This window comes from Ovis canadensis, chromosome X (assembly GCF_042477335.2).
Source record: "Ovis canadensis isolate MfBH-ARS-UI-01 breed Bighorn chromosome X, ARS-UI_OviCan_v2, whole genome shotgun sequence".
NCBI lineage: Eukaryota > Metazoa > Chordata > Mammalia > Artiodactyla > Bovidae > Ovis > Ovis canadensis.
In genome coordinates this window covers 57,318,471-57,346,468 of record NC_091727.1, presented here as the reverse complement: position 1 = coordinate 57,346,468, position 27,998 = coordinate 57,318,471, and the positions used below count along the sequence as shown (strand labels likewise).

General features: G+C 51.4%; 1 protein-coding gene across 2 annotated transcripts; it reads right to left on the bottom strand.

Annotated features, from left to right (window-relative positions):
* Nucleotides 1-27,187, bottom strand: CACNA1F (calcium voltage-gated channel subunit alpha1 F). Of its 2 annotated transcripts, none has more exons than XM_070289594.1 (48): nucleotides 27,163-27,187; nucleotides 25,442-25,691; nucleotides 24,959-25,064; nucleotides 24,382-24,521; nucleotides 23,987-24,129; nucleotides 23,730-23,882; nucleotides 22,336-22,532; nucleotides 22,120-22,223; nucleotides 21,405-21,595; nucleotides 21,074-21,157; nucleotides 20,868-20,961; nucleotides 20,676-20,702; nucleotides 20,367-20,527; nucleotides 19,017-19,242; nucleotides 17,825-18,032; nucleotides 17,607-17,727; nucleotides 17,409-17,490; nucleotides 16,056-16,098; nucleotides 15,820-15,871; nucleotides 14,764-14,911; nucleotides 14,410-14,539; nucleotides 13,861-13,920; nucleotides 13,539-13,645; nucleotides 13,369-13,456; nucleotides 12,669-12,776; nucleotides 12,524-12,576; nucleotides 10,675-10,821; nucleotides 9,692-9,893; nucleotides 9,443-9,601; nucleotides 8,407-8,517; nucleotides 7,877-7,960; nucleotides 7,042-7,062; nucleotides 6,704-6,832; nucleotides 6,315-6,380; nucleotides 5,966-6,057; nucleotides 5,156-5,315; nucleotides 4,798-4,925; nucleotides 4,417-4,513; nucleotides 4,127-4,229; nucleotides 3,762-3,863; nucleotides 3,450-3,580; nucleotides 3,087-3,218; nucleotides 2,428-2,597; nucleotides 1,620-1,727; nucleotides 1,381-1,508; nucleotides 1,164-1,276; nucleotides 585-782; nucleotides 1-305 (listed from the first exon to the last, which is right to left on the bottom strand). In XM_070289594.1, exons 1-48 carry the CDS (start codon nucleotides 27,185-27,187, stop codon nucleotides 75-77), a joined length of 5,913 nt encoding a protein of 1,970 aa, XP_070145695.1. In that variant the 3' UTR covers nucleotides 1-74. The 2 variants fall into 2 exon arrangements, with proteins under 2 accessions (XP_070145695.1, XP_070145696.1); XM_070289595.1 differs by having other exon boundaries at nucleotides 21,438-21,595.
* Between the last annotated feature and the right edge of the window lie 811 nt (nucleotides 27,188-27,998).

Sequence of the window (27,998 nt, the reverse complement as noted above, 5' to 3'; positions counted from 1 at the left end):
TGTGGTCCACGGCTGTCTCTTTCTGAGGAAGGGAGGGAGGGAAGTTTATTGAGCAGTGGGGGAGGGGCAGGACTTCAGAGGGCATGGACACAGGCCATCTCATCTCCTAGGTCCTCCTCATCAAAACGGGACAGGATGGACTCTTCGTCACTATACAGTGAGCTGGTCCCCTGTGCCAGCAGGTCACTGGCAGCACTGTCCATCTCGTCCAGGGTCAGGCGACATGCATCTGCAATCTCCTGCTTGGCCAGGGCCACGAAGCGTGGGTCTCGAGCAAAGAGGCCCAGGCCCTCAGAGATGAGCACCTGGGGGCACAGATGGGATCTGTGTTAACAGTGGGTGCAGCATGGAAACAAGGCAGTATGCACAGAAGGGCTGCTGTGAATTAGTGATGAACCCATGAAGGCACACGGGGATGTCTGTGGGGGACAGTGGGGTACACATCTTGCTGAGCAGAAGTTGCAGAGCAAAGAGAGAGCTACATGCACAACACAGAGACTGGGGACCCCTTTCCCCTCCTTCCCAAGCTCCCACCTCCTCCCCTTCTCTCCCGTCCCTCCTGCCCCCTCCCCTTTTGGACTCACAGCTTCCACCAGGCTGTCAGCACTGCCCCTTTTGCCATGGCTGGGGTCCGAGTGGGTTCCAGGCACATGCAGACAGGTGAAGGTGCGCAGTGGACTGCTGGATTTGCCGAGGTATCCCTCCCCTGCTGCACCCTCCTCCACCAATAGCAGTGGGGCATATAAGAGTCGGCCCCGTTGAGGAGGGGTTGCCCAGGAACCCTGGACCAGAATAAACATCAGGGGCATAGTGATGGGTGGATGGGGTATGAGGATCTAGGAATCACTCCCGTGCCTACCTCTTATCCCAAACCACAACTGAGGTCAAACTTAAAGGGTATAAATCAGACTTGAGTTTATTTAAGAGCACAGAGGCCTGGGTTTGCCACCTACTAGCTATGTGATCTTGGGTAAGCCTCTCTGGGCCTCAGTCTCTTCATCTGTAAACTGAGGCTAATAGTACCCACGTTATAGGCACAGTGAGGACTGTGTGAATTCACATGTGCCCCCTTCTTCAGAAGAACCTAATATGTAGTGTATTTGATAAATTCAGCCTCGGCTGCCCCCACCCCTCCAGACCTCAGCCTCCCTCCCCCACCTCACCTGTGCCCTACTGGGCCCTGAGTTGCGTCCACGATGATAGGTGCCTGGGATGGGTAAATCTTCACAGCTGCCCTGGCGCCGCAGACACTGGATGGTGAAGGATGGCTTCCGACCTGGGGGTGTGGGGGGCACCATGGGCAAAGAGGAATATCAGTGCCTCCCCAGCCCTCTGCCCTGATGGCCCAGGGAGGGGGCCCAGGCCCATGTCCACTCTCACCTGCAGGTGTTGGGGGCAACAGACGGCGGCGTGGTGCTTGGTGACCATCCACATATCTCTGGGGTCTGTGAGATGGCAAAAGGATGGGGCGTGGGGGAGTCCCTGCCTGTTCATCTAGGTAGGAGAGCCTGTTCATGAGGAATGGCTGGGGTGAGCTCAGGCCTGGGCATGTGCAGTGGGTTACCATTCCTCCCACACATGGGCTCATGGGCTCATCCTACATGTCATGGCCAGAGTGCTGGCTCAGGACTTCCTCTTGCTCATCCTGCTTCTCTTGCCCTTTGGTTGCCTTGGTCTGAGAACTTCCTTCTTCTGGAATGGTGAAAATGAGAACCCCAGAGCTCCTCCTGGGGAAAGTGAGGCAAGTTAGGCAGACCAGATCCTCTCAATGTGGTCCTGAGCCCCTGATTCCCTCTCATTCCATGCCCTACCTTCTACAGAAACACTGGACTTTTAATTTTTTCCTAATTGAGAAAATTCACAAAACATAGTTAACATGTCATCATTTTAAGGCAAACACAGGCTTTCTTTAACAGTTGTCTGTCTCATAGGAAGCACCCGAAGTTTCCAAAAAATCAAAGCAGGCTCTCTCTTTGGCCTGTTGAAGAGAGAGCTTCAACACAAGAACTGGGGGTGTGTTGGGGAGGTGGTGAGAGGGAGGCTGTAAAAGCTAGGTGTGACCTCATTTCATCCATCATTCCCATGAGGTAAGTGCTACCATCACTCCTCATTCACAAGTGAGGAAATTGAGGACCAAGAAACTAAGTGACTAGCTCAAGGTCACTTAGCAAATGGCAGAGCCAGGATTTGAACTTAAACCCATTTTGCTCCACATCATGTGTTTTTGTATATTAAACCTCTATTGCCTCTCTCATATGAATCTCTTATTACCCTCTGTTCCCACCAGAGCTCTTGAATCCCCTCCAGTTCTCCCCACATTTCCATTTGAAGGCCCTCTTATATTAACCACCTCTGCGCCCTGAAGTCCCCATATAGTGCCTAGTCCCTGTCTTCCCTCACAAGCCTCCCACAGAGCTTTGGCCATACCTGTGGGCATGGGACCCAGACTGGGGAACATTGGACTGTCTGGAGTTGGGAGCCCCCCCATCGTCATCACTGGGTCCAGGGGAAAGTGAATCTGGAGGTTTGTCTCCAACAGGCAGAGACACAGAAATCACGGAGCTCCGGCGAGATGTGGGCTGGGAGCCCATTAGGGCCTATGGAAATCACAGGATTGAGGATTGCATCCAGGTTATAACCAAGTCACTTGGTCAAATAGTGTGTATCCAGGAACTACCCCGGGGGCTGAAACTGAGTCTTGCCCCTAGCCCAACAGTGGGTGGTAGGTACCAAATAAACGTTTGTCTACTGTAGGGTGTCTTCTCTGGGGGGCTTCCTCCCAGAGGCAGTATGGAAGTCACTCAAAGAGTTGAGGGAGTATTCAGTTCAGTTCAGTTCAGTTCAGTCACTCAGTCGTGTCCGACTCTTTGTGACCCCATGGATTGCAGCACACCAGGCCTCCCTGTCCATCACCAACTCCCAGAGTTTACTCAAACTCATGTCCATTGAGTCGATGATGCAGTTGGCCAAAAAGTTCGTTCAGGTTTTTCCATAACAGGGTACTGAAAAACCCAAACGAACTTTTTGGCCAACCCAATATTTTACGATCAAGAGTGTCTGGGGGAGTGAAAGCTTATTGTCCTTACTGTGTATGTTTCCAGGCCCTCGTGTTCCTCTTCCTCTCCCTCCTGCCCCTCTTCCCCTTCCTCTTCCTCTGTGTCACAAGTGAGGGCCTGCCGCATCTCTGGACCCAAGTCTTGCAGGCTCCTCAGGCCAGCCTGTGGGGGTAGAAAAGTAGGGAAGCAGGCAGCTCAGGGTCTAAACTTCCCTGCCCTTGTGTACGAGTGTGGCGTGGGAAAGGAGCCCCACAGCCACCCCTGACCCTCTATGGGTCCTGGGGCCTCAGTTTCTTCATCTGTGACATGGCTTCCGTGAGATCAAGAAGGCAGTCAGCCTCAGCTACAATGCTTCCACATATCCCCACCCAGCTCGGCCCCTGCTCCCAAGACCTGAAGGGCAGAGGAGGTGCTTGGGGGGGCCTCGGTGCCTAGTAGCCCCTTTTCTTTCCTCCGCCGGAATTTGCGAAAATAGTCCTGGATCAGAAATGTGGCGTAGAATTTGCCCACGGTAACTTCTTCCTCTGGGAGCAAGGGAGAAGAAGCAAGGTCACACAGAAGTCCTCTGCTCTCCCTGCTTCTCCCACCAAGGCTTGGACTCTTCCCCTGCAACCCTCCATCTGTAGCCAGGGATGGTTTGGTGGTAGTGAGCAAATCCTCGACATTCAGAGGCGGGCTTAAGAAATTGGGGTGGAGCCAGCTCACCGTCAGCTGGCGGGATGACCTCATCTAGCAGCTTCTGCTTCATCCGCTTCCAGATCTTTTTGATGACAATCCGCAGCTCCTGATTGGCTTGCTCCAGGTTCCCTGCATCGGGAGAGGATATGGGCATAAGCCAATGGGAAGAACACTTCACAGCTACTCCCTCACTGTTGGAGGGGGCGTCACAAGCTTCTACTGCAGCCACACACTGCTCTGGTTGGACAGGTGGGAAAACAGACTTGGAGAAGACAAACTCACCTATTTTGAGGTTCAGAGCTAGGAGTGGGGCCCATTCTCCAATTAGTTTGCTCCTGGCACCTTCCCCAGGAACCCTCTCCCTCCTGCCCCTCCCCCTCTTCCCCACACACCTTCTGTCTTGATCTTCAGGGATGTCCGGACCAGGGCAAAGAGTGTGGCATTGAATGTCACTGTCCCATCTGAGTTGAGGGGCATGTTCATCGCCACAAGTCTCTGTGCACAGCAGGGATATGGAAGCCACTTTGGGCAAATGCCAGGGATGCAGGCATGTGATGCTCAAGGGCAGAAGCCTTTGAGGATGCCACCAAACACCCCTTCCCCACCCGAGGCAGGGTCCCTGGCCACCCCGGTCATATGGTGGACAGTCCTCTCCGAGGTAGTGGTGGGCAGGTGCACAGACCTTGCAGGCCACTCGGTGCGGGCACAGCTTCCCGAATCCCAGGGGGGGCTGGATGCGTCTCAGCAGGGCAACCACATCCAGGTGCTTGATGCGGCCTCTGGGCAAGGTAGGGGTGGATAGGAGGCACTACTGGGTTGGAGATAACCCCTCTAGTCCTTACTCAAGGTCCTACCAGCTCATCACTCCCTCCCAGCACCAACACCCCATAGCCTGCCAGGGAAGAGTTGGGAGAGGAAGAGGCAGAGGACAGCAGCTGTGGGAACCTTGCAGCATCTACTGCCTGGGTAATGGGAAGCACAGGTGAGTGGTTCTGGGGTTGGAGGACTGTGTGGGGCAGTACACCGTCCTCTGGGATCCCAGGTATGGGGTTAGAGGGCATACTTGGCCCCAGGGTCATATTCAGACCAAATCCTCTTGAATTCATCGAGGTGATGGGGGCCCAGGATGGACCAATCTCTGGTTAGATAATCAAAGTTGTCCATGATCACAGCCACAAAGAGATTTATGATCTGTGGGCCAGTGAGTAGGAGAAGTTAGGTGAAGGGCAGAGCAGGGTATGTGGGTTTGGTGGGAGGCTGAGGTAAGCTTATATGGTCACTGACTCAGGAGTCCTTGGTTTGATCTTGTCAGGCCAGCCCTTTCATCAGCTCTGAAGATCTGGGCTCCCCACCTCATCCCCGGACTTCCTCAGAGCCAGCCCCTGAGACAGTGGTAACAGTGGTGGGGAAATGGTCCTTACCAGGAATGCACAGAGCATGAAGAAGCTGATAAAATAGGCGATGGCAAAATTGCTACCACAGCTAAACTCCTCACCAGGGCCGAAGTCAGACTCAGGGTCACACCGGCTTCCGGGAAGGCTGGCAAGCATTATCTCCTGCCATGCCTCACCAGTAGCACACCTGGGGGGTCACACAGGGATGCCATCTTGGAGGGGAGGCTGTGACATCATGACAAGGGGCTGTAGGGGCCAGAGGGGTGAGGAGATGACCTACTTCTTGCCAGGCGCAACATCCGGTAAAGATAGCATTTCAATATTTTAAAAGCTGGTGTGGCCATGTTGATGACAGTCATGTTTTCATTTTATGGATGCAAGGTCTATGAAAGGTATACATCTTGCAGCCAGAAAAAGGATGGCTGAGGCTAGACTATTCTAAGAGATTCTTTAGAACACAACCAGAAAAGGTCTTCGGGAATATGGAGTCTCACAGCACCAGCATTAGTGTTAGTTGCTCAGTCATGTGTGACTCTTTGCAACCCCATGGACTGTAGCCTGCCAGGCTCCTCTGTCCATGGGATTCTCCAGGTAAGAATACTGGAGCGGGTAGCCATTTCCTTCTGCAGGAGATCTTCCCAACCCAGGGATCGAATCTGGGTCTTCTGCATTGCCAGCAGATTCTTTACCATCTGAGCCACCAAGGACACCCCGTGGAGTCCCATGCTGCCCTGTTATTTCCATAACTCAGGCAGTCTGGGGCCCAGAGAGGCTATGTGGCCACCCCCCAAAAGCATGCTGGAGATCAAAGCAGCAGGGAAGGAGTGTTTGTGTCACCTGAACAAAAGCAGTACAGCCTGTGGAAAGGTCTGGAAGTTGTTGTTTCGGTTGATCTGTGTGCCATCCTGAAGAGCCACCTTGCCGAACATCTGTGAGCACACAAGGGCTGTGTCAGAGGGGTGACTCTGTGCTCTTTACAGGATCGCACCCATTTCACAACACCTAATACCTGAAGGATCCTCACCATGCTGACAAGCAGGCACTGCTGACCCCATTACACAGATGTGTGGACTGACTCAGGGTTATGCGGCTTGTCTGTCTTTATACCCCCACTTTGGGCTCATTCCTGTCTAACCCCTGTCAACAGAAGAGTGCCCGAGGGATGCTCCCAAGTGTTTCCACGTACCTGCATCCCAATGACTGCATAAATGAAGAATATCATTGCGATGAGAAGAGCCACATAGGGTAAGGCCTGGGGGGGAGAGAGGACGATAGGTACTCAGGTCCAGGTAGAGAACTGTAAGCCCCAGAATGCACTGCTCCCTCAAGCCTGGGACATATGAGAGATGTGGTCCATCCCCAAGGTGCCTACAACACAGTATTAAGTAGAATAGAGTAAGGTGTGTGAGGCCAAGACACGTTGGGAATTGGAAGCCCACAGAAGACAAAAAACTGGAAATAGTAAGCTGCTGATGGGTATGACATGCTGGAAGGGGTAGTTCTGGGAATGGTAAAAGGACAAGCTGAGAGGTGTGGGGTAGGGATGAGGAGTGGACAAAGCAGTGGGGGAGTTACCTGAAAAGACTTGATGAATGTCCAGAGTAACGTGCGAATCCCTTCACCCTTACTAAGAAGCTTGACCAATCGCATGACTCGGAAGAGGCGAAAGAAGGTGATCGAAATACGGGAACTGTCCTCAGAGCTCTGGGATTGAGTGTGTGGTGAGTATGCTCAGTTCACATTTGCTTCAGCCACCTCCCAGTCTTGTACTTTGACCTCCCGAAGCCATCAAATCCCTCAGAACCCAGGCCCCAGAGTGGTTAGGGAACATTTCCAAGGACTTTCAGGCAGAAAGAAAAGGATGGTAGGTGAAGAGTAAGGTATAGAGTCCCTGCTGTGAGGTGGGGGTTTACCTCGCCCAGGTGGCCACCATTCTGGATGGAGATATTACCGAAACAGAGGTGATGAGATCACAGGGCCAGTGAACAAGAGGAGAAATGATGGAGCAGATATGAGGGATAGAGGATGGCAGAGTTATTATCCAGGGATGATGAGGAAGGTTATGAAGTGATGGATCAGGATGGTTGAAGGAAAAGTTGGTAATAAGGGTGAAAGGGAAAGGAGAAGGTACAGAAGGTGATGGAGGAGAGATATTGCAGCCAATGGAGGAAATGGTGGAGCCAGTGGTTTCATGGACATGAGAGATCCGATGGAAGATCCAATGGAGAAGCCAGTGATGGAGATATGGACCCAGCAGCATTGTCAACGGAGGACCACACAGTACCCAATGAAGATGATGATGGAGCCAACGGTGCAATCAGTGGTGATGACAGAGCCGTGAAAGACCCAGTGTCAGAGACGATGGTATTGGTGGAGGAAATGGAGCCAATAAAGGAATCAGAAGAGATGATGCAGTCAAAGCAGGAGTTGGTGGAGATGATGGGGCCAACAGAGGGGGATGTAGAGGCAATGAAGAAAATAATGGTAAAAACAAGAGACTTATTTTAGGAACTGCTGGAGACAGGATATAACTTGCAAATAAATGGGAGCGGGGGAGGGCTGGGAGAAGAGGGCTTTGGCTGAACCCAACACAGACTCAGAGAGATAGTGCTAGAGGAAGGAGTTCTGAGTCTCTGGGAGTGAGTAGGATGTGAGTGGGAACCACCTCCCCATGAGAGAAAGCGCTGGGATTGAGGTGAGAGAAGGTTGGTAGGAGTAGAGTGGGTTAGTAGAGAGGCCAGTCCTCACGTTGACTTCAGTGACGGCAATGTCCACTACGCTGCCCACCACAATAAGAGCATCAAATGTGTTCCAGGCATCAGTAAAGTAATGCTGTAGACAAGAGGAAAGCAGTGTCCTGTCTTCTCAGAGCTAGCAAGCTAGGGTATGGGGCTAGTAGTGGTTGGGGACATTGGGGAGGCAGGGCCTGGGTTGGACCATGATAGGGCTGCATCTAGATCCCTCTTCCTCCTTAGTCTCATGACTCATTGGTTGCTGCCCCCTGGTGGTGGTGGTTTAGTTGCTAAGTTGTGTCCAACTCTTGTGACCCCAGGGACTGTAGTCCACCAGGCTCCTCTGTCCATGGGATTTTCCAGGCAAGAATACTGGAGTGGATTGCCATTTCCTTCTCCAGGGGATCTTCCCAACCCAGGAATCAAACCCAGGTCTCCTGCATTGCAGGCAGATTCTTTACCGACTGAGCTATGAGGGAAGTACCCCCTGAGAGGTATGCAATGAGCTCCACCCTAAGGAATGGATTAGGTCTGAGAGGGGGATACCTTGGGTTTGAAGGCAATGATTTTGAGCACCATCTCGACAGTGAAGAGGCCAGTGAAGACCATGTTGAGGATGTCCATGGCATAGTTGAAGGGAGCAGTCTGCTCATAGTGCTGTGGGAGAAAATCAGATGTGGGGATATAGCATGAGGCAGAAAACCCCCATAACAGTCAAATATTTTCTGGCTTGGACTGAGGGGAGTCTGGGGATGTGGAAGCATGATGAGTTGGCCAAAACTCTCACACTGTCCACTTCCCATTATGGATATTGGAAAGCCCAGCTCTTGATTTCTTAGCTTTCCTTGCAGCTAGTTCTGACTAATGAGACTGAAACATAAGCTTGCTGCTGCTTGGACAGCTTCTGTGAAAAATATTTTTGATTTCCAATAAAAGGATCAAAGAAGGAAATGGCAACCCACTCCAGTATTCTTGTCTGGAAAAATCCCATGGACAGAGGAGCCTGGCAGGCTACAGTCCATGGGGTCACAAAGAATTGAACATGACTCAGAGACTAAACAACAAATGAGGAAAGTCCTTTACTGCAACCTTCCTTCCTTTTTCCTGCTTTGAATGTGGTTTTGATGCCTGGAGCTATGGCAGCCATTTTGTGACCATGAAGCAACAATCATGAGAATGAAAACCAATTTGCTAAGAATAGTGGAACAGAAAGAGCCTGGGTCCCTGGTGGGCAATAAGCAAATAGCCTACCTCTGCTCGCTATGTGAGCTAACTCACATTTTATTGATTCCAGGATATACATCTTTTCACATTTTAGAATCTCTGAAATTTGGGTGCATTTCACAGTCAATGGCAACTTATATTTGCCATCTACCATATTTTTTCACATTCTCACATTCCTGAAATTAGGGTGAATAGGTCTGTAATTTGAAAAAACGTAACACATATCTTCAAAGCTTAAGTTTCTCTCAGTTGGGGGTTTTGTTACTTGCAGCCTAAAGCATTTCTGATGGTTCTCAAGGATTTGTGTGGACAGAATAGGGTCAGGTGTCTGGTGGGGGTCAGGGTGGGGAGTTCAGACCTGCATGGCTAGAGCAACTGTGTTGAGCAGGATGAGCAGGAACATGAGATACTCGAAGGCAGCAGAGTTCACAGTGGCCCACACACGATACTGATGTGGGTTCTTGGGGATATAGCGACGGAGTGGTTGGGCCTTGAGGGCGTATTCTACACACTGGCGCTGCATATGGGTGCAAAGCAAGAGTGAGCGGTGGTGTCCCAAGGCAAGGAGTTGGGGAGGGGAGTTGGTGAATCAGGGGTTAGAGGTCACCTGGTTCTTATCCAGCTCACAGTCTTGGTACTCCTGCTCGCCCTGGGCTCGGAAGGTGATGATGACAAAGCCCACAAAGATGTTCATCATGAAGAATGCAATGATGATGATGTAGACAATGAAGAACACTGAGATCTCCACGTGGTAATTGTAGATGGGGCCCTTGTCCTCTGCGTTTGCATCAATGGCCTTGTATAGCAGCCTGGGGAGCCAGTGGGTGCAAGTGGGGGGATATCCCAGACTCCTCCAACCTACCCATAGACAGCTTAGATACCCCAGAATATCCTTCTCAAATATCCACCCCCCCAACCTAATCACCTGAGAGACCTCCATATCAGGTCATCAAAGACTCCCAAAGCCCAGCCCTCCAGAGACCCAGAGATCCCCATCCAACCCTCCAGAAAATTCCCCAATCAGGCTCTCTGAGACCCTCAAATCCCTTAAGTTCCCACAGATGCCCAATTCTCTTCCAGTCATCTTGGGGTCCCTATGTAGCTCCCCAGAACTCCCCCACAAGCCCCCAAAGATCTCTAAGTCCTCTGTCCCATCAGCTTGAATTCCTTGTTCCATCTCCCCCAAACATCTTTGACTAATACCCCTGAAGACTTGTGCAGGTATCTGGAAACCACTGAATCTCCAGCTCCATCTCCTCCAAGACCTCCACCCAGTCCCCCAGACCCCTACCCAGGTACCCTCTAAATCGTTTCCAGTCCTCTCTAGACTTCCACCTAGTGCCTCAGAGATGTCTATTCAATTCCTAGAAGCCCCCTCACCCAGGTCCCCAAAGCACCCTCAACCAACTTCTAGGAGATCCCCACTTAGTCATCTGATACACCCATCAGTCCCCAGAAAACTCTATCCATTCTCCAGAGACCTTCATCACATCTCAAGATACCCTTCCACTCATCCCCAGAATATCCCAAGCCAGTCCACTAGAGACTCTCCCCCAGTCCCCTGCCCATCCCTAGGGCCCTGTCCCTCACGCAGGCCAGCCTTCGAAGGTGGAGACAGTGAACAGGGCCATCATGGCTGAAAGGACATTGTCAAAGTTGAAATCGCTGTTGACCCAGAGCCGCTCCCGGACCAGAGGCCTTGACACATCTCCATCGGGGTAGACCAGGAAGGAGCCCCTGCGGATGTTGCAGACATGCTGGATGGGTGAGGAGGGGTGGGGAGCTATGGGAAGGTGACTGGTGTCTCCAGCATGGAGGCAGCAGGGCATAGTGGTGGGGGTGAATAGCCTGGGTTCAAATCCTGAACTTCCATTTACTGACTGGGTGACCTTGGGCAGTTAGCCTCTCTGTGCTTCAGTTTTCCCCATTTATGAATAAGGATAATGACAGAACATATTTCTTGGCTTGTTACAAGGATTAATTTTGTCAATCAGTGAGAACAGTGTCTGGTGCATTGTTGGGACCATATACGTTAGCTATCATCACTATTATTATCATCATCATTGTCATTCAGGAAAAAGCAATACTGATAATAGCCAACATTTATCAGCACTAAGTATATGCCAGGCTTTGTGCTAGGCTTTACATGTACTACTTTTACACTGTAGTACACGCTCCATGTAGTGACTCATTTACTCTTCACAACCTTGTGAAATCCATACTCTTTTGATCCTCATTTTTCAGTTAAGGAAAATGGGACTCATTGAGGTTAAGAAACATACTCAAGTCTCATGAGATGAATTTGAAGCAGGAATGTCTAATTTCAGATAACTACTACCCTCTACAGGCTTCCCAGGTGCCCTAGTGGTGAAGAATTTGCCTGCAATGCAGGAGACGTAGGAGATGCAGATTTGATCCCTGGATTGGGAAGATCCCCTAAAGTAGGGGGACCCACTCCAGTATTCTTGCCTGGGAAACCCCATGGACAGAGGAGCCTGACAGGCTAGTGTCATGGTGGTGCAAAAGAGTCAGACATGGCTTAGTGGCTAAACATCAACTACCCTCTATAGGAGTCTCAAGGTGGAAGCTGGGGACTTGATGGTGGCGGTGGTGGGTGTTTGGGAATTTCTGGGGGGGTTGGAGTGGAGTGGAGGTAACTGTGGGGAATGTGAAGAGGGGTTTGGGGCAGTTGCTGGGGGTATCTTAAGGATTAGTGAGTTCTGAGAGTCTTTGCAGTTCTTAGAATTCTCAGGGTATATCAGGGCCTTGAGGAATTCTGGGGTCTTGGGGGCCTTTATAAAATCTGGGGGTGGCACTTACCTTGTGGTCCAGTGGTTAAGAATCTGCTTTGCAATGCAGGGGATGTGGATTTGATTTCTGGTTGGGGAACTAAGATCCCACATGCCACAGAGCAACTAAGCCCATGTGCTCTGGAGCCAACGGGCTGTAACTATTGAGCCTACGTGCCATAACAAGAGAGTTCGTGCACTGCAGCTGCAGCAGAAGATCCTGCGTGATGCAACAAAGATCTGTGTGCTGCAACTAGGACCCGACTTAGCCAAATAAATGTGTGTGTGTGTAGTCGCTCAGTCAAGTCCAACTCTTTGTGACCCCATGGACTGTAGCCTGCTAGGCTCCTCTGTCCATGGGATTCTCCAGGCAAGAATACTGGAGTGGGTTGCCATGCCCTCCTCCAGGGGATCTTCCCAACCCAGGAAATGAACCAGCATCTCCTGTGTCTCCTGCATTGGCACGTGGCTTCTTTATCCACTGAGCTATTGGGAAGCCCAGCCAAATAAATATTTTTAAAACTCTAAGGGTCTCTACAGTTCTTTGGAGGAAGGTCTAGGGGTTTCAGAGGCCTGGGTGAGATCCAGGGACCTCTTTGGACTCTGGGAGGGGTCCTGGGCTGCATGGAGGGCAGGATTTGGGCACTCACTTGCATTCTTGGGGTGTGTGTTTGGCCTCATCAGTGCAACTGTAGAATTTCCCCTGCAGGGATGATATTTGTCAAACAGATCCACCCTTCATCCCCCCCTTCCCACCTTGACTCACTTCTGAGCCTTTCCAGTGTTTCCTCTCACCTTGAAGAGCTGCACACCAATGCAGGCGAACATGAACTGCAGGAGCGTGGTCACGATCATGATATTTCCGATGGTCCGGATGGCCACGAACACACATTGCACCACGTGCTGCAGGCACCCACAAATATGGCTCATGGACACCACAGGCCATGACAGCCAGGGGGCACAAACTCTTGGTATGTGTGGAGCTCAGGGACTTGGGTTGAGAACATGCGGTCTTGGGTGAAGGACATGTGGGCACCAACTGGAAATAAGTGTTTGCCAGATGGGTATGAGTCCGCACATCAGAAACTTGGGTCATAGAAATGTGGCCTTTGGTAAGGAATGGACAGTTACTTGTAACTGTGCCCAGTGTTCAGGGCTGGGTGGTTACAACATCAGGTCCAGGCTATGTGGTCCAGGTTGTGGTTGTAGTCGCTAAGTCGTGTCTGGCTCTTGTGACCCCATGGACTGTAGCCTGCCAGGCTCCTCTGTCCATGGGATTCTCCAGACAAGAATACTGGAATGGGTTGCCATTTCCTTCTCCAGGATATCTTCCCCACCCAGGAAATGAACCTGAGTCCCTGAATTGAAGGCAGATTCTTTACCGACTGAACTAAGAGGGTCAGGCATCACTGCAAATGGCCACTCTGACCATGATCTTTGGCCCCAGGGGTGGGGCAGAGTTTGGGTCCCATGAATTTGGGTGGGATGTGGATACCTTGAGTCCTTTGGCCCTGTTGATGGCTCGAAGGGGCCGCAGTACTCGGAGCACACGCAGAATCTTCACCACTGAGATGGCGCTGGAGCTGAGGAGAGGGCAGTCCTCAGACCATGGCCGGGGCCTGGCCTTGGCTCTTGGAGGGATGGAGTGGGCAAGGTGTCACTCACTGGATACCAAAGGAGATGAGGGACACGCTGACCACTAGCAGATCCAGCAGATTGAACCAGCTACGGCAGAAGGAGCCGCGGTGCAGGAAAGCCCCAAACACTGTCATCTTGGGAGTAGGGGGATATAAGGCTAGTTAGACCACAGATCTGGAGATAGGGAGGACAGTTGGGGGTGGAAACAGGAGTGGTGGGCTACAAGGGTGGGTGGGGAGTAGATTGGGGCAACTGGGGGCATGATGGGGGCATATCAACTGTTGTTCAGTTGCTGAGTCATGTTCGCTGACTCTTTGTGACCCCATGAACTTCAGAGGCCCATTCATACCTTTAGTAGAATCTCCACAGTGAAAATGGAGGTGAAGGCATAATCGAAGTACCCCAGAATCTGGGGGATGAGAAAGATGGGGGCAACAAGTCATGGCTGAGGGGGCTCCTAGCTGTGTGTCCCTCTCTGTAGGTTTTGCTGTTTCTCTTCCTTCCTTCCCTCTCTTCCTCACTCTTTTCCTTCCTTCCCTCCCTCTCCTTCCCCTCTCTCATCACCATCAAAGATTTCTCTACAAGGCAAAAACCTTGGCCATCAGAGAGACAAGGCTTCAGATCTAGCCTCCTCACCTTCTACCCAGCTTCATGGGCACCCTTGGTCTGCTCAGCCTCTGAGTACAGCTTCCTCCTCTTCCAAATACTGATCACCTCCCCGGCGCTTCCCCAAGGGTGTTGCACACGTAATAATGGCTAGTACTGCCACACCTACCATTATTTCTCATCTCTCTCTGCCTAACTAGGGGGTCTTGTCCCTGTCTGCACCCTGGCCATAGCTTGTATCCAGTAGGACAGCCCCGGGAGTGTCCCCTTGAGCCCCCAGCCCAAGGCTCACGTGGTTGCGGAAGGAGTGGGCTCGGATGGGATCCTCAGCGGCCAGGGACACGCTGCTGAGGATGATAAACACCAGGATGAGATTGGTGAAGATGTGATGGTGGATGAGGGTGTGGCAGGCCTTCCTCAGCCTGGGGAGTGGAGAAATGGCCGTGGTCAGAACCCAGGACCACAGAAGTGACTGAGGGAGCCCAAGAGAGACAGCCTGGGCCCTGTTGCATCAGGCTGTGCACCCCACCTGAGCCTTGGCTGCTCCCTGGTCCTCCCTCTCTCCCTACCCCAGGCCCTCCTGTTTCCCTCCCCTCCTTTGCCCCCCCACCCCAGCTCCCACCACCTGCACATTCGCAGCACTCACGGGTTGGTTTGGCTGAGGCAGAAGAAAGCGCTGCCCTCAGGGATGGGTACCACCTTCTCCTTGGGTACAACTTCCTGCAGGAGCTCCACATGCCCAGCCCCCCCTTCCTCTTCCTCCTCTTCTTCCTCCTCCTCCTCTTCCTCCATGCCTGGCACCAGAAGAATATCAAAAGAGAGAGAATGAATTGAGAAGATGTATGTAGAGCACCTAGAACAGTGCTTTCCCATGGTAAAATTCTCATCTCCCTGCTAGAATGGCAGCTCCTCAGAGAAGGGATTTCAGCTCGTTTTGTTTACTTCTGTGTCCTCAGCACTTAGAACACAGGATCGAACCCAGGTCTCCCACATTGCAGGCAGATTCTTTATCAGCTGAGCCACAAGGGAAGCCCTGGGACACAGTAGGGGCTCAGTAAATGTGTGCTGAGTGAACATCGCCATCTTCAGGACTGTAGCCCACCAGGCTCTTCTGCCCATGGGATTTCCCAGGCAAGAATACTGGTGCAGGTTGCCATTCCCTTCTTCAGGAGATCTTCTGTACCCAGGGATTGAACCTAGGTCTCCCGCACTGCAGTTAGATTCTCTACCATCAGAACCACTGGGGAAGCCCCTCTTCAGGCATTTACACACTATTTTATAATAAAGGCTCTGAGATGTTCTGCAATAAAGCAAAATATTGGTTTCTCTTCTTGGGCTTCCCTGATGGTTCAGTCAGTAAAGAATCCGTCTGCAATGTGGGAGACCTGGGTTTGATCCCTGGGTTGGGAAGATCCCTTGGAGGAGGGCATGGCAAGTATTCTTGCCTGGAGAATCTTCATGGAAAGAGGAGCTTGGCAGGCTGCAGTTTATGGGGTTGCAAAGAGTTGGACACGACTGAGCGACTAAGTACATCTTTAATCTCAGTGTCTTGAAACTTCCTGGCCACACACCAAGTCCATTTTTTTCAAGACCATCTCAGAGAAGGCTGCTCCCCAGAGAAGAGGGTCTCAGGGGTCACAAGGTCTGCCTGGGTGGTTTCCCCAAGGTCCCACGCCTCTTCCACCTGACCCTGCCCACTTGCCTGCTCCTTCATTTTTTGCAGATTCCTCTTCCTCATTCTCCCCACCAGGCACCTGGGGACAGGAAGATGGGGGTCATCGATGATGGGGGATTCACCAGAGGATGGACACAGGGGAGGCACAGAAGGGATGCAATAAAGAAGGAATGAATAGGCAGAGGGTGGGGGTTGAAGACACGCACACAGACAGATACTGGTGGTAGTGGGAGGTGTAGACAGTGCCCAGGCTTTTAACTCACCAGTGCTCCATTCTCCTGTGGAGTTTCCTCAGTGATCTTCTCCCTGGGCAAAGAAATATGGGGGGTGGGGTGGGCGGTGACTGTTAAAGATTGAAGCACATAGGCAAGGCTGGTGGAGGAGGGGGTCACTGTAGTCAGAACAGACCTTTCTTAGGTCCCATAGAACCTCCCTGCTTCCTTTCTCATCTCCTTGGTCTATTCTCACAGCAGCAGAAGAGATCCTATTAAGTTCTAAGTCTGGGACATTCCTCCTCTGCTCACACCCCTCCCTTGGCTCCTCCCTTACTCAGAGCAAAACCGAAAGTCCTCACCATGGCCCAGGATACCCTTGATCTGGCTTCTCTATTTCCCCCTATTTGAACTCATGCCCTATCACTCTCCTTGTTCATGCCACTCCATGGCATCCATGGTGTCTCCATGGTATTGTTTTTTTTTTTTTTTGCCACTCCCAGCAGCATGTGGCATCTTAGTTCTCTAAGGACTGAACTCGTGCCCCCTGCCCCTCTGTGGTGGAAGCATGGGGTCTAACCCCTGGATCACCAGGGAAACCCTTTCATGGTGTTTTTAAAATGTGCTAAGAATATTATCACCTCAAGACCTCTGCATTTGCTGTCCCCTTGCCTTGAACACTCTTACTCCAGATATTGGCATGGCTCACTCCCCTACTTCTTTCAGGCCTCTGTTCAATAGTCACCTTCCTTGATTACTCTAACCAAAACAGCAAGCATCATATCTCTCTATTCTCTTATTATGCTTTCTTTTCCTTCATTACATATTGTAAACATATATTTAATTAAATTATATTGTTATATATTCATTTGTTTGTGTTTTGCTTGCCTTTCCCAGCTAGAATGTCAGCTCCATGAAAGCAAGAACTCTGTTTACTTTGACCACTGCTGTCTCCTTAGCATATAGAACAGGGCCTGGCAAAAAGTGTGCATGTATGTATTAGTCACTCAGTTGTGTTAGACTCTTTGGGACCCCATAGACTATAGCCTGCCAGGCTCCTCTATCTATGGGATTTCCCCGGGCAAGAATACGGGAGTGGGTATTCCTCCCCATTCCCTTCTCCAGGGGACCTTCCTTACCCAGGGATTGAACCGGGTAACAATGAGTCTCCTGCATTGCAGGAAGATTCTTTACCATCTGAGCCACCAGGGAAGCCCTGAGCCACCAGGTTAAAAGTAGGTGCTCAGTAAATGCATGCCCAATGAATGAGGACTGGCAGGTTGGATCTGCAGATAGAGATTTCCAGGGAGACCAAGGCATCTTTGGTGATATGGGATGTGTGTATGAGGGTCCCAGTCAGGGATTCCAGGGCAAGAGTGTCTTGGAGGCAGAGTCAGACCTCACCTGCCCTTATCTTTGTCAGTGCCTGCGTCTCCACTGGCCAGGTTGTCCACAGCGATGGCAAGAAACACATTCAATAGGATGTCTGGGGTGAGCTCAGGCTAGAGAGGATGGAGAAGCAGACTGCCTACAGAGTGCCCAGGTCCTCATTATCCTCCCCCAACCCTGCCATGACCCAGCCTCCCAAGGCTCTGAGGATACAATTGCCGCAGATGAAGAGGATGATGAAATACACGCACACCAGCATCCCTGGGAAGAAGGGGCCGCCATAGGCCATGATACCATCATACATGACCACATTCCAGTCCTCACCCGTCAGTATCTAGGGGTGGGAAGTCACCATGAAGTCCTTGGGACCCTCTCCCCAACGTTGGGTCCCTCCCCACTTGCCCACCCATCCCATGATCTCCAGGTCCCACCTGAAAGACAGTGAGGAGGGCCTGGGGAAAGGTGTCAAAGGTGCTTCGCTTGGTGTGGGTCTGGTCAAAGTTGAACTTGCCCCCAAACAGCTGCATGCCAAGCAGGGAGAAGATGATGATAAAGAGGAAGAGGAGAAGCAGCAAGGATGCAATGGATTTCATTGAATTGAGCAGAGACGCCACTAAATTGCTCAGAGATGCCCAGTGCCTGCAGCAGAGATGGAGGGGGAAGGGTTGACATGTCCAGTGGTGAGTCAGGAGCCAGGGCAGGGCTTCAGCTTGGGATGTACTGGGGCGGACTGGGTTAAGGTGAACTTTGATGTCAATGTTGGATGTGATTTTGGAGTTAGAGTGAGGTGAGAATAAGAAGGAAGGGGAAGGGGTTTTTTGAGGTTAGGGTGGTGTTAGGGAAGATGAGATTAGTGTGGTGGGTATATGGAAGTTGGTGAAGCTAGAATTGGGTTTCAGGTTGGGCCTGGGACTGGGGTTGGGGTAAGGGATGGTAGCTGGGGATGGGCTTAGGGAATATTTGGAGTTGTAGATGACTGAATTGGGGATAAGGTTGTGGTTGAGGGTTGGGATAGAGGAGCGGATGGATGGGGATGAGATTAGGGCTGGGATTGGGGACGAGTTTGCGGTTGGAGATAGGCTAATGGTTATGAGTTTGGGATGTGGGGGTTGTGGTTAGTGATGGGGATGTATCTGGAAGTTAGAAATGAGGTTGGAGGTGGGGCTAGGCTTGGGCTTGGATATTGGGGCTGTAAATGACCTTGTGGATGATGAGTGGCTGGTGGTTGGAGTTAGAGATAGTGTTATGGTTGGGGGTGAGGGATGGGGTTTGGGTTGGTGATGAGTACAGGGTTGAATTTAGAGATGGGGTTGAGAATCATATTCTAGCTGAAGTTGAGGCTGAGGAAGGGGAGGGAAGTGGAGTAGATACCCTCCCCAACTGACTTTAATCTCTAGGAAGGCAGGAGCTATTGTCTGTTTTGATTCCTGGTGTTTCCCTAGGGCCTGGAAGGACACCTTGTATGCAGTAGGCACTCAATGGATATTTGATAAATGAATGGTGATGCAAATATAGTCATCATTGGAGCTTGGGTGGTGGCTGTTGCAGCTGTGTTTGGGGTCTCAGCCTTCACCCTTTGCCACATACAAACACACCCCCCTCTACCACTCACCCCCCACATACCTGGTGACCTTAAAGATCCTGAGGAGGCGCACACAGCGGAGTACTGAGATACCCAGGGGCTGCATGGCACCCACCTCCACCAGGGTAGTCTCCAGGATGCCCCCACAGACCACGAAGCAGTCAAAGCGGTTGAAGAAGGAGGACACATAGACAGAGGGCCCCAGACCATACAACTTGAGAAGCATCTCCACCGTGAATAGACAGAGCAACACTTTGTTGGCATACTCTGTGGAGAGAGAGGCAGGGGTGAGTGGGCTAGCCAGGTTTTGTGGTGACATGTGGGGAGGTAGGGGCCATGGAGCGATCTGGGGCAGCTGGTATCGGACCAGGCACAAGCTGGTGATGTGGTTAGGATTGAGGATAGGGTAAGTTTGTAGGTCAGGGTGCAATAGGTTTTGAGAGTTTTGGAGCCGGGGCAAAGGCAGAGCTGGGGTGTGGGCCTGGGTTAGCCTCTGTGAATACAGAAAAACTCTGATTCATGGGTAGACTTAGAGCCTAGCGTTTAGCTGGGACTGGGGCCGGTTTGAGGGTTGGGGTTAGAAGTTTGCTCAGTATTCAGGTTGGGGCTGTGATTAAAATGAATAATAGTAAGGGCTATTAATAACACTTATACAGTATTAACTCCATGTGGGTCAGGCAACGTTCTAAGCATTTTTCACTTTAACTCATTTAATCCTCCCCACCATCCCTGGTGGCTCAGATGGTAAAGAATCTGTCTGCAATGCACAAGATGTGGGCTCAGTCCTTGGGCTGGGAAGATGGGGAATGGCTACCCACTCCAGTATTCTTGTCTGGAGAATTCCATGGACAGAGGAGCCTGGCAAGCTACAGTTCATGGGGTCTCAAAGAATCAGACAGAACTGAGCAACTAACACTTTCATTTTTGCTTTTAGCATCCCATGAAGTGGATACTATCACTACCTCCATTTTGTAGATGGGGAAATTGAGGCACAGAGAGTTTAACTTGTCCAGACAGTGGGGTGTTAAGAGCCTGAACTCTAGAGCCAGGCTGCCTGGGTTTGCCACTCAGTAGCTGAGTCCTGGGGTTAGTCATTTAACTCTTCAGGACCTTGGTGCTAGGCCTCTGTGCCTTAGTACTTAATTCAGATAAAGTTGCAGTGAAGAGAAATTGAGTGAGTGCACGTAAACCGCCCAGAACAGAGCCTGACATACACAGCAAGCACTACATAAGTGTAAGCTGCAAGGTAGGACGGGACAGGCTTTCTGCATTTACTTGGGTGGGAGGGCCGTATCTGGGGATCTGGGGCACCCAAGAGATCCTGTATCTGAGCTTCTGGGGGGGAAGGAATTAGGGGCTGGGGAGAAGGCTGGCAGGCTGGGAGGGTGCACCCTGGATCTGGGTGAGCCAGAAGGGCTGCCCATGGTGCTCCGAGGCGATTGTCAGAGTGTTGAGGAAGACAAGCAGCAACACGGCCCAGTAGCAGGCATTGGACTTCACAGCCCTCCGGCAGCGCGCCCGAAGGCCCCGGTTGGCTCGGCGGAGACAGCGGCTGTGGGGACAGGGAACCCACTGACAGAGATCACTTACCTGAACCTGTCCTGGGGGCTCAGGTGGGGGAGCCTGTTGGTCATGGGGGGCTTGGAGGTGGGGTTCACAAAGTCATAGGGTCTGGGAGTCACACAGCTTTCCCAACTCACCAAACGCTGGTTTTCATGATCTTATTTCTGGAAAAGGGGAAGATGGGAGGTGGGCATCATTGGGGGCTGAGGGGCACTCACCAGCAGGGGTTGGAGGTCAGGGCTAGGAAGTTGGAGGCTGAAGTCAGGACTGGGGCCAGGATCTGTTCCGGGTTCTGGGCTGGGTCAGGGGTCAAGGGCTGGGGGCCTCACAGGCAGCGTGTACAGCTGGCTAGAGTGCCCTCTTCCTCTTCCTCGTCTCCTTGGGTCTCTGCCATTGAACCGGTGTCACTGGCTGGGAGGCTGGCTGTGGGCAGGGTGGGAGAAGAAGTCAGCACATGAAGATGCCAGGGTTCTGCTCTTGGCCTTCCCCTCTGCCTACTCATCCCACCCCCTCCTCAACCTGGTTGGATCCTCACCATGGCTGCTGGTGGAGTGGGTGGAGTGACTGAACCAGCGCAGACGTCCTCGTCTCCTATTGGTCAGCTCTGCCAGTTGTGGCCCTGTAAGCACAGGGAGGGCATTTGGGGAACAGGGTCTGGAGTGAGGTTAGGGCTCTGGGGTGAGGGGTGTTATTTGGAGTCTTTGTTCTGGGTAGAGTCTGGGAAGGGTATCTGAGTCTGGGTTCTGTGTCATAGACCATAACCAGAGGCTGGGCCTAGAGTTGCTGAGGGCTGGGGCTAGATCGGAGGGCAGCCCACATCTGAGGGATGCGTGAGGCAGGGAGTGGGCTGGGTTGAGATTGCCTACGGTGGCCGCCCAGGCCCTCTTCAGCCACGGAACCAAAGTTGCCAGCAGCTGAGGGGTCCTCCACGTCCAGCTCCTCCGCCTGTGTGATCCAGTCCAGGTAGCCCCGGAGGTCCTCCTCCAGCTGCTGCTTCTCCCGAAGCTTCTGGAAATCCCCTCGTGCTTTTGCCTTCTCCCTCTCTTTGGAGAACTCCCTGAGGAAGGAGAATAGAGGGCTAGACAGAGGAACCACCCTGGCCCCCCTGCCATCACTATCCCAGCCACACTGACCTCCTTGCTGTTCTTTGAATATGCTAGGAACGTTTTAGCTTTGGAGACTTTGCACTGGTTCTTCCCTTTGCTTGGAACAATCTTTCCTCAGATATTCACATGGCTCAGTATCTTTCCCATCTTTACTCAGATAACACCTTCTCAGGGAGGCCTGTCCCTGCTTGTCCTTGTTTGTAATTACAATATCTCCCCATTCCTTTCTTTCCATAGTACATATTTCATATGAGACAAAACACATATGTGTGTATGTATGTATGTAATATCCAATAAGGCAGAGACTTTTGTCTTTTGTTCCATTCCTAAAAGAGTGTCTCACACACAGTAGATGCTCAGTGTTGACTGAATGAATGAAGGGGTATTTTAGATGGGTTTTGAAGGATGCCTAGAAGTTTGCTAGGAACAAAGAAAAGGGACAGGGGCTGAGGGTGTAAGTGTCTAGGCTCCTCACCCACTCAGGACACCAAGTACAAGGTTGAGGACGAAGAAGGATCCAAAGATGACGAGACTCACGAAATACACCCAGGGCAGCTCATACCCCATGGCATCCTGCATCTAGGGAGGGGGGAGGACATGCATCTCTCAGTGTATGCAGACCCTCCTGCCTGAGCTCAGGGAGGAAAGGCAGGTTCAGCTTCTGCACTGAGTGTCTGTCATTCCATCTCACCCAGTAGAGGACGTCGGTCCAGCCTTCCATGGTGATGCACTGGAAGACTGTCAGCATGGCGAAGAAAAAGTTGTCAAAGTTGGTGATGCCTCCGTTGGGCCCTGCCCAGCGCCCACGGCACTCCGTCTGGTTCAGCGTGCAAGCACGCCCTGATCCTGAGGACGCACAGGGTGACGGGTCCTCCTCCGCCTCTATGTCTGTGGGAACACTGGAGCTCTGGAATCCGAAGTGCACCCAGCCACAGTCATGGGCACCTTAGAAGCCCGCCTACCTGGGAAGTTTGCCTCAGGGTTCTAGATTTTTCTAAATCAGACAACCCTTAGGGCTTTCCTGGTGGCTCAGTGATAAAGAATATGCCTGCCAATGCAGGAGGCCAGGGTTTGATCCCTGGTCCAGAAAGATCCCACATACTTCAGAGCAACTATTGAGCCTGTGCTCTAGAGACTGAGAACCACAACTACTGAGCCCATGAACTACAACTACTGAAGTCCACACTCTAGAGCCTTTGAGCCACAACAAGAGAAGCCCTCACACTACAATAAAGACCCAGTACAGCCATAAATAAATATACGAAATTTAAAAAATAGACAACTCTTAGCCTCTGACTGCTGGGTCAGGACTCTGAGCCGCTGGGAAGCTGTGAAGCCCAACCACAGAGATCTGGGGAGTGGGACTGTAAATTCTGAGGCAGAATCCTGTGAGTAACAGTGAGCCATGAGCCTAGGAGCAGAGTCTTGTGAATTTCAGAGGGTCATTTGAAAGAAGGGTGGGGGCAAGCCTTGGGTTTGGGTCTGGATAAAAAAGGCCTGCCTAGGAGTCTTCACTTCTCTGGTGGCTCAGTGGTAAAGAACACTAATGCAGGAGATGCGGTAAACACCGGTTGGATCCCTGGTTTGGAAGATCCACTGGAGAAGGAAATGGAAACCCACTCCAGTATTCTTGCCTGCGAAATCCCAAGGACAGAGGAGCCTGGTGGGCTACAGTCCGTGGGGTCACAGAAAGGTCTGAGATTAAGGGTAGAGTCTTGAATACATGGGGTGTGCTGTGTGTGTGTGCTAAGTGGCTTCATGGACTATAGCCCGCCAGGCCCCTCTGTCCATGGGGTTCTCCAGGCAAGATTACTGGAGTGCATTGCCATTTCCTCCTCCAGGGGATCTTCCAAACCCAGGGACTGAACCCGTCTCTTATGTGTCCTGCATTAGCAGGTGGGTTCTTTACCACTAGCACCACTAGGAAGCCCGAATATATTGGGGTAGGGCTTGTTGATCTGGTGGCAGAGCCTGAACCGGGGAGCAGAATCTCGTGTATCTGAGTGTGTTTCCTTGAGAACAGGGTGGGGCTTAGGAGCCAATGGAGGGGGCAAGTCCTGTCCCAGGACAGGTGGGCTTGCTGACCAGATCCCAGGAAGTAGCATGTTTTGTGCATGCGTCCGAGGAACAGCTCCAGTCCGATGATGGCGTAAATGATGATGACAAAGAGCACAAGAAGTGCGATATGCAACAGTGGCACCAGAGCCTTCATGATGGAATTGAGCACTATGTGCAGGCCTGTAGGGAGCGAGGGGTGGGCAAAGTAGGGGCGGGGTCAGCTCAGGCCCCCACCCCTCCCACTCCCGTCCATCACCTCCAAGCCTGGGGGATGTGCCACTCACTTGGGACCCCAGACACCAGCCTCAGTGGCCGCAGCACCCGAAATGCCCGCAATGCCTTCACATCGAAGCCCCCTGGCTTCCCTCCCATATGCGGGGTGTCCCCTGGGCGTCCGGGACCCTGCTCCAGCAGCACGCTGAACAGCCTGATGGGGGAGCATGGGAAAAGGAAGTAGGGGGTCAGGCCTTGGGATCCCCCCTTCCCTTCTTTTCCTTCTCCTCTGAGAAGTACAAATCCCTGTAACTGGAAATGCAAATAGGTTTAAATATGTTAATATTCCTGATTCTGGCTGCCAAATGGGGGCAGTCTGAAGCAGTCACTTCCCTGAGCCCCGAATTTAACAGGTCTGTGGTGGGAAGTTGAACTAGGGTGGGGTGTGTCCCCTGCAGATGCGCACCCGACCACGACAATGATGAAGTCGAGCAGGTTCCAGCCGTTGCGGATGTAGGCGCTGGGGTGAAGCACCAGCCCGTAGGCCACGATCTTAAGCACCGTCTCCACAGTGAAAATCACCAAAAATACGTATTCCACCTGCTCCTGGGGGCAGAGCCGGGGGCGAGGCGGGAGATTGGGAAGTTATTTGGGAGTGGGGTTTGTTTGATAGGGGGTAGGGGGAAGCGGGTCTTCCCTGGTGGCTCAGAGGATAAAGAATCCGCCTGCAATGTGGGAGACCTGAGTTCGATCCCTGGGTTGGGAAGAACCCCTGGAGAAGGGAACAGCTACCCACTCCAGTATTCTGGCCTGGAGAATTACATGGACAGAGGAGCCTGGTGGGCTACAGTCCATGGGATTGCAAAGAATCCAACACAACTGAGCAACTTTCACTTCAGGGGGAGGCCAGCAAAGCAGGACAGAGGGTGGGGCTGGGCAGGAGAGGGTCATCTGGGTCAGCAGGGGCGGGGCCTGGCTGGAAGGCTTGAAGTGTGGCTCTACTGGAGCTTTATCTAGCTGGAGGCAGGGAGGGCAAGTCTCACCAGGTTGTGGTTGGCCGTGTTGGAGTCGTCCTCTGGGAAGGGGATGTAGACTCCCAGGGCCACGCAATTGGCAAAGATGGTCAGCAAGATGAGGATGTCGAAGGGCCTCAGGTGGACACAGTTAAGGACCCAGGCAGAGTGGCCTCAGAATATGACATTCCCTTGGGGCCCTCCCCACCTAGTGCTGACTCGACCCTAAGATGACCAACCTTGACATTCCCGGCCCCTGCTCTGACCAAGGCCTTGACTCTGACCCCCCGGGAAACCTTAGCATCCTCAAGTCTGGCTGAGATTTAGTCTTTGACTCTTGACACCACTCCCTCCTCCAGACCTTCACTTTTCTCAGCTCTCCCTTGAATTCAGTCTTAACCCTTGATCCCTGGTGATCTCAGCCCTCTTTCATTCCAGCCCTGGCTTGATCCTTGACTCTTGGTACCCTGATGACCTTCACCCCTGAGCCCTGCCCCTGGCCTTCAAGGATGCTTCCATTCCACAATGCTGATGCAGGACCGCCGCAGGGGGTTTGCCAGGGTGAGGCAGAAGAGTGCCCGGGGTGACCGCTGGGCACTGGCTACTGCCACTGTCTTGTGCTTACTGTGCTGAGTCTTTCGCTTAGGGGTCTCTAGGCCCGATGCCCCGCTGATTTCACCATCTGATGCTGGGGGCCCAGGGCACAGCCCCCATTCGGGCCCAGGGCCTGTCCCATTGGCTGGACTGGGCTCTGGGGTGGTGTCTGTGTGAAGAAACCAAGTCAGGGTGAGGACAAGGTATTGGTTGCTTCCTACCTGATGCTATTCTTCTATCTGAGGGAAGGAGAGAAAAGCATGTAAAATTAGGGGGAGTTGAGGGTATCTGGGAGTTGGTGGTGGACAGGGAGGCCTGGTGTGCTGTGATTCATGGGGTCGCATAGAGTCGGACACGACTGAGCGACTGAACTGAACTGAACTGAACTGAGGGTACCTGAGTTAAGGATTGGGGGATGAGTTGGTATTAGAATTGACTGAGGGTAAAGTGCAAGTTTATAGGTGAGTGAGGGTGAGATTATATTTCTAACTGAAGCAGAGTTTGTGTTAGATTTGCAGGGGGTGGGGAGCTTAAATTTGCATGGGATAGGACTGAGTTTATAGCTGGAAGCAAATTTAGGGTTAAACTTGAGTGGTAGATTTTGGGTTGGGTTTAAATTCAGGTGGGAGTAAAGTGTGCTTGAAATATGATTTAGGGTTAGGCCTAGACAATTGAATGAGTTGGGATTTGAATCAGCATCAAGGTTAGCGTTAAAGTTGAGTTTGAGTTCAGGTGGGATCTGAGTTTCACACTGGGGTTTTCAGCTAAATCCATTCCCAATTCCCACGGCCTTATTTCAGCCTCTAAGGGGCAGTGGGTTGGCCTGGTTAAGATACCATCAGCTTTGGAGGAAAAAAGCTATTTGAATTTAACTCCTGATTCTACCACTTGGTAGCTTCCTGTGGCCTTGAGCAAATTATGTAATCTCTCTGAGCCTCAATTTTCTTATTTGCATAGTGAGATGACAATAAGAGTACCTACAACATAGGGTTGTTGTGAGGATTAAATGAGTTCAGCATTCAGAAGAATGTCTGACACATAGTATTATTCCCATTTTTCAGGTGGAGAAATTGATGCAAAAGGAGAGGTTAAGTTATTTGAAGAAGCGGCTGAATTGGGAGTTAAACCCAGGGAGTCTCTGACTCTAAACCTTCACGACTTATTACCACCATCAAGTATGCATTCTGTCTTTCTCTCTGATCCTTAAAAATGGGTCTGTGCTCTTTCTGGAAAGTCAGAGACCCATTCACCAACAGTGCTGATATCCAGGGGTTGGGGTTGAGTTTAGGTGACTTTAGAGCTCATGGTAAGGTCTGTATCCATGTTGGGATTTGGACTCTAACAGTGGATTGCCCTCTGGTTGGTAAAGTTTGTGTTAGGATTAAGCTTGGGGCTGACATTGGAGTTGAAGTTGGGGTGGGTGCTAGGATAGAGATCAGGGCCAGGTTTGGGGCTGGGTTTCAAATTGGGATCTAAGGCTGTGGGCTGTGTTGGGGCTGTCTGGGATGGGAACAGGGTAATATGATTCCAGTCCCCAAAAGGCTCTCCAGGGGTAGGATCCTGGTGGGTCAGAGGGGCAGAGGATAGAGCAGAGGCCAGGCTTGCTCCAAGGGTCTATAGGGGTGGAAGGTTGCTCTCACCTTTCCCGCCTTCAGATGCCGACATCCTCCTTTCGAGATTGAAGAGCCATCTGCACACAGCCCCCGTCTCTTCCCCCAGCTTTGGAGGGATTAAGGTCACAGGGCGGGGCCATAACAGGGTCGGATGGGAGGGTGAGGACGGGTGAAGATGGGACACTTGTGGGCCAGAGCCTGGCAACAGAAAAGGCACTGATTAAAAATATACACATACATATATGTATATTTATTTTACAAAATATATACCAGCACCAGAGGCAGAAACTAAAATAAGAAAAATGATAATCGTTTTCCAAAAGTATCTGAAATTTGAAGTATGCAGGAATAGACGTAAGATAACATATGTGCAAGATCTCCATGGGAAAAAATTATCAAATATTATCAAATGATTATAAAGGATCTAAATAAAGAGAGAGATTAAATTTACTAATTGAAATAGTCAATAGTATGAAGATGTCAATTCCTCCCAAAGTGATCCAGAGATTTAATGCAGTCCCAAATAAATTTCTAAAGATTTTTCCTTGACATTTGACAAACTAATTCTAAAATGTATGTTGATATACAAAAGACCTAGAAAAGCAAAATCTTTGAAAAATAACAAGATGGAAGGACTTGCCATATTAGATATCAAAACTTGTAATAGAGCTAGAGTAATTTCCCACATGATTTAATGACAAACGTGGCACTACTGATCAGTGAAGACAGGGTGGTCTTTTCAATGACTGGTGGTTATATGAATGTTTACTAGGTAATTATTCTCTGGAGTGTACACATATGTATAACATTGCTGCTGCCAAGTCGCGTAAGTCGTATCCGACTCTGTGCGACCCCATAGACCG

Excerpts from the sequence above, each read along its gene's own strand:
- CACNA1F (XM_070289594.1), bottom strand. The coding sequence starts at position 27,187 with ATGTCGGCATCTGAAGGCGGGAAAG. Across the intron at positions 13,921-14,409 it reads CCCACTCCTTCCGCAACCAC|ATTCTGGGGTACTTCGATTA; the intron begins GTGAGCCTTGGG and ends CTCATCCCCCAG. Across the intron at positions 1,509-1,619 it reads CAAGAGGAAGTCCTGAGCCA|GCTCTCCTACCTAGATGAAC; the intron begins GCACTCTGGCCA and ends CCTCATGAACAG.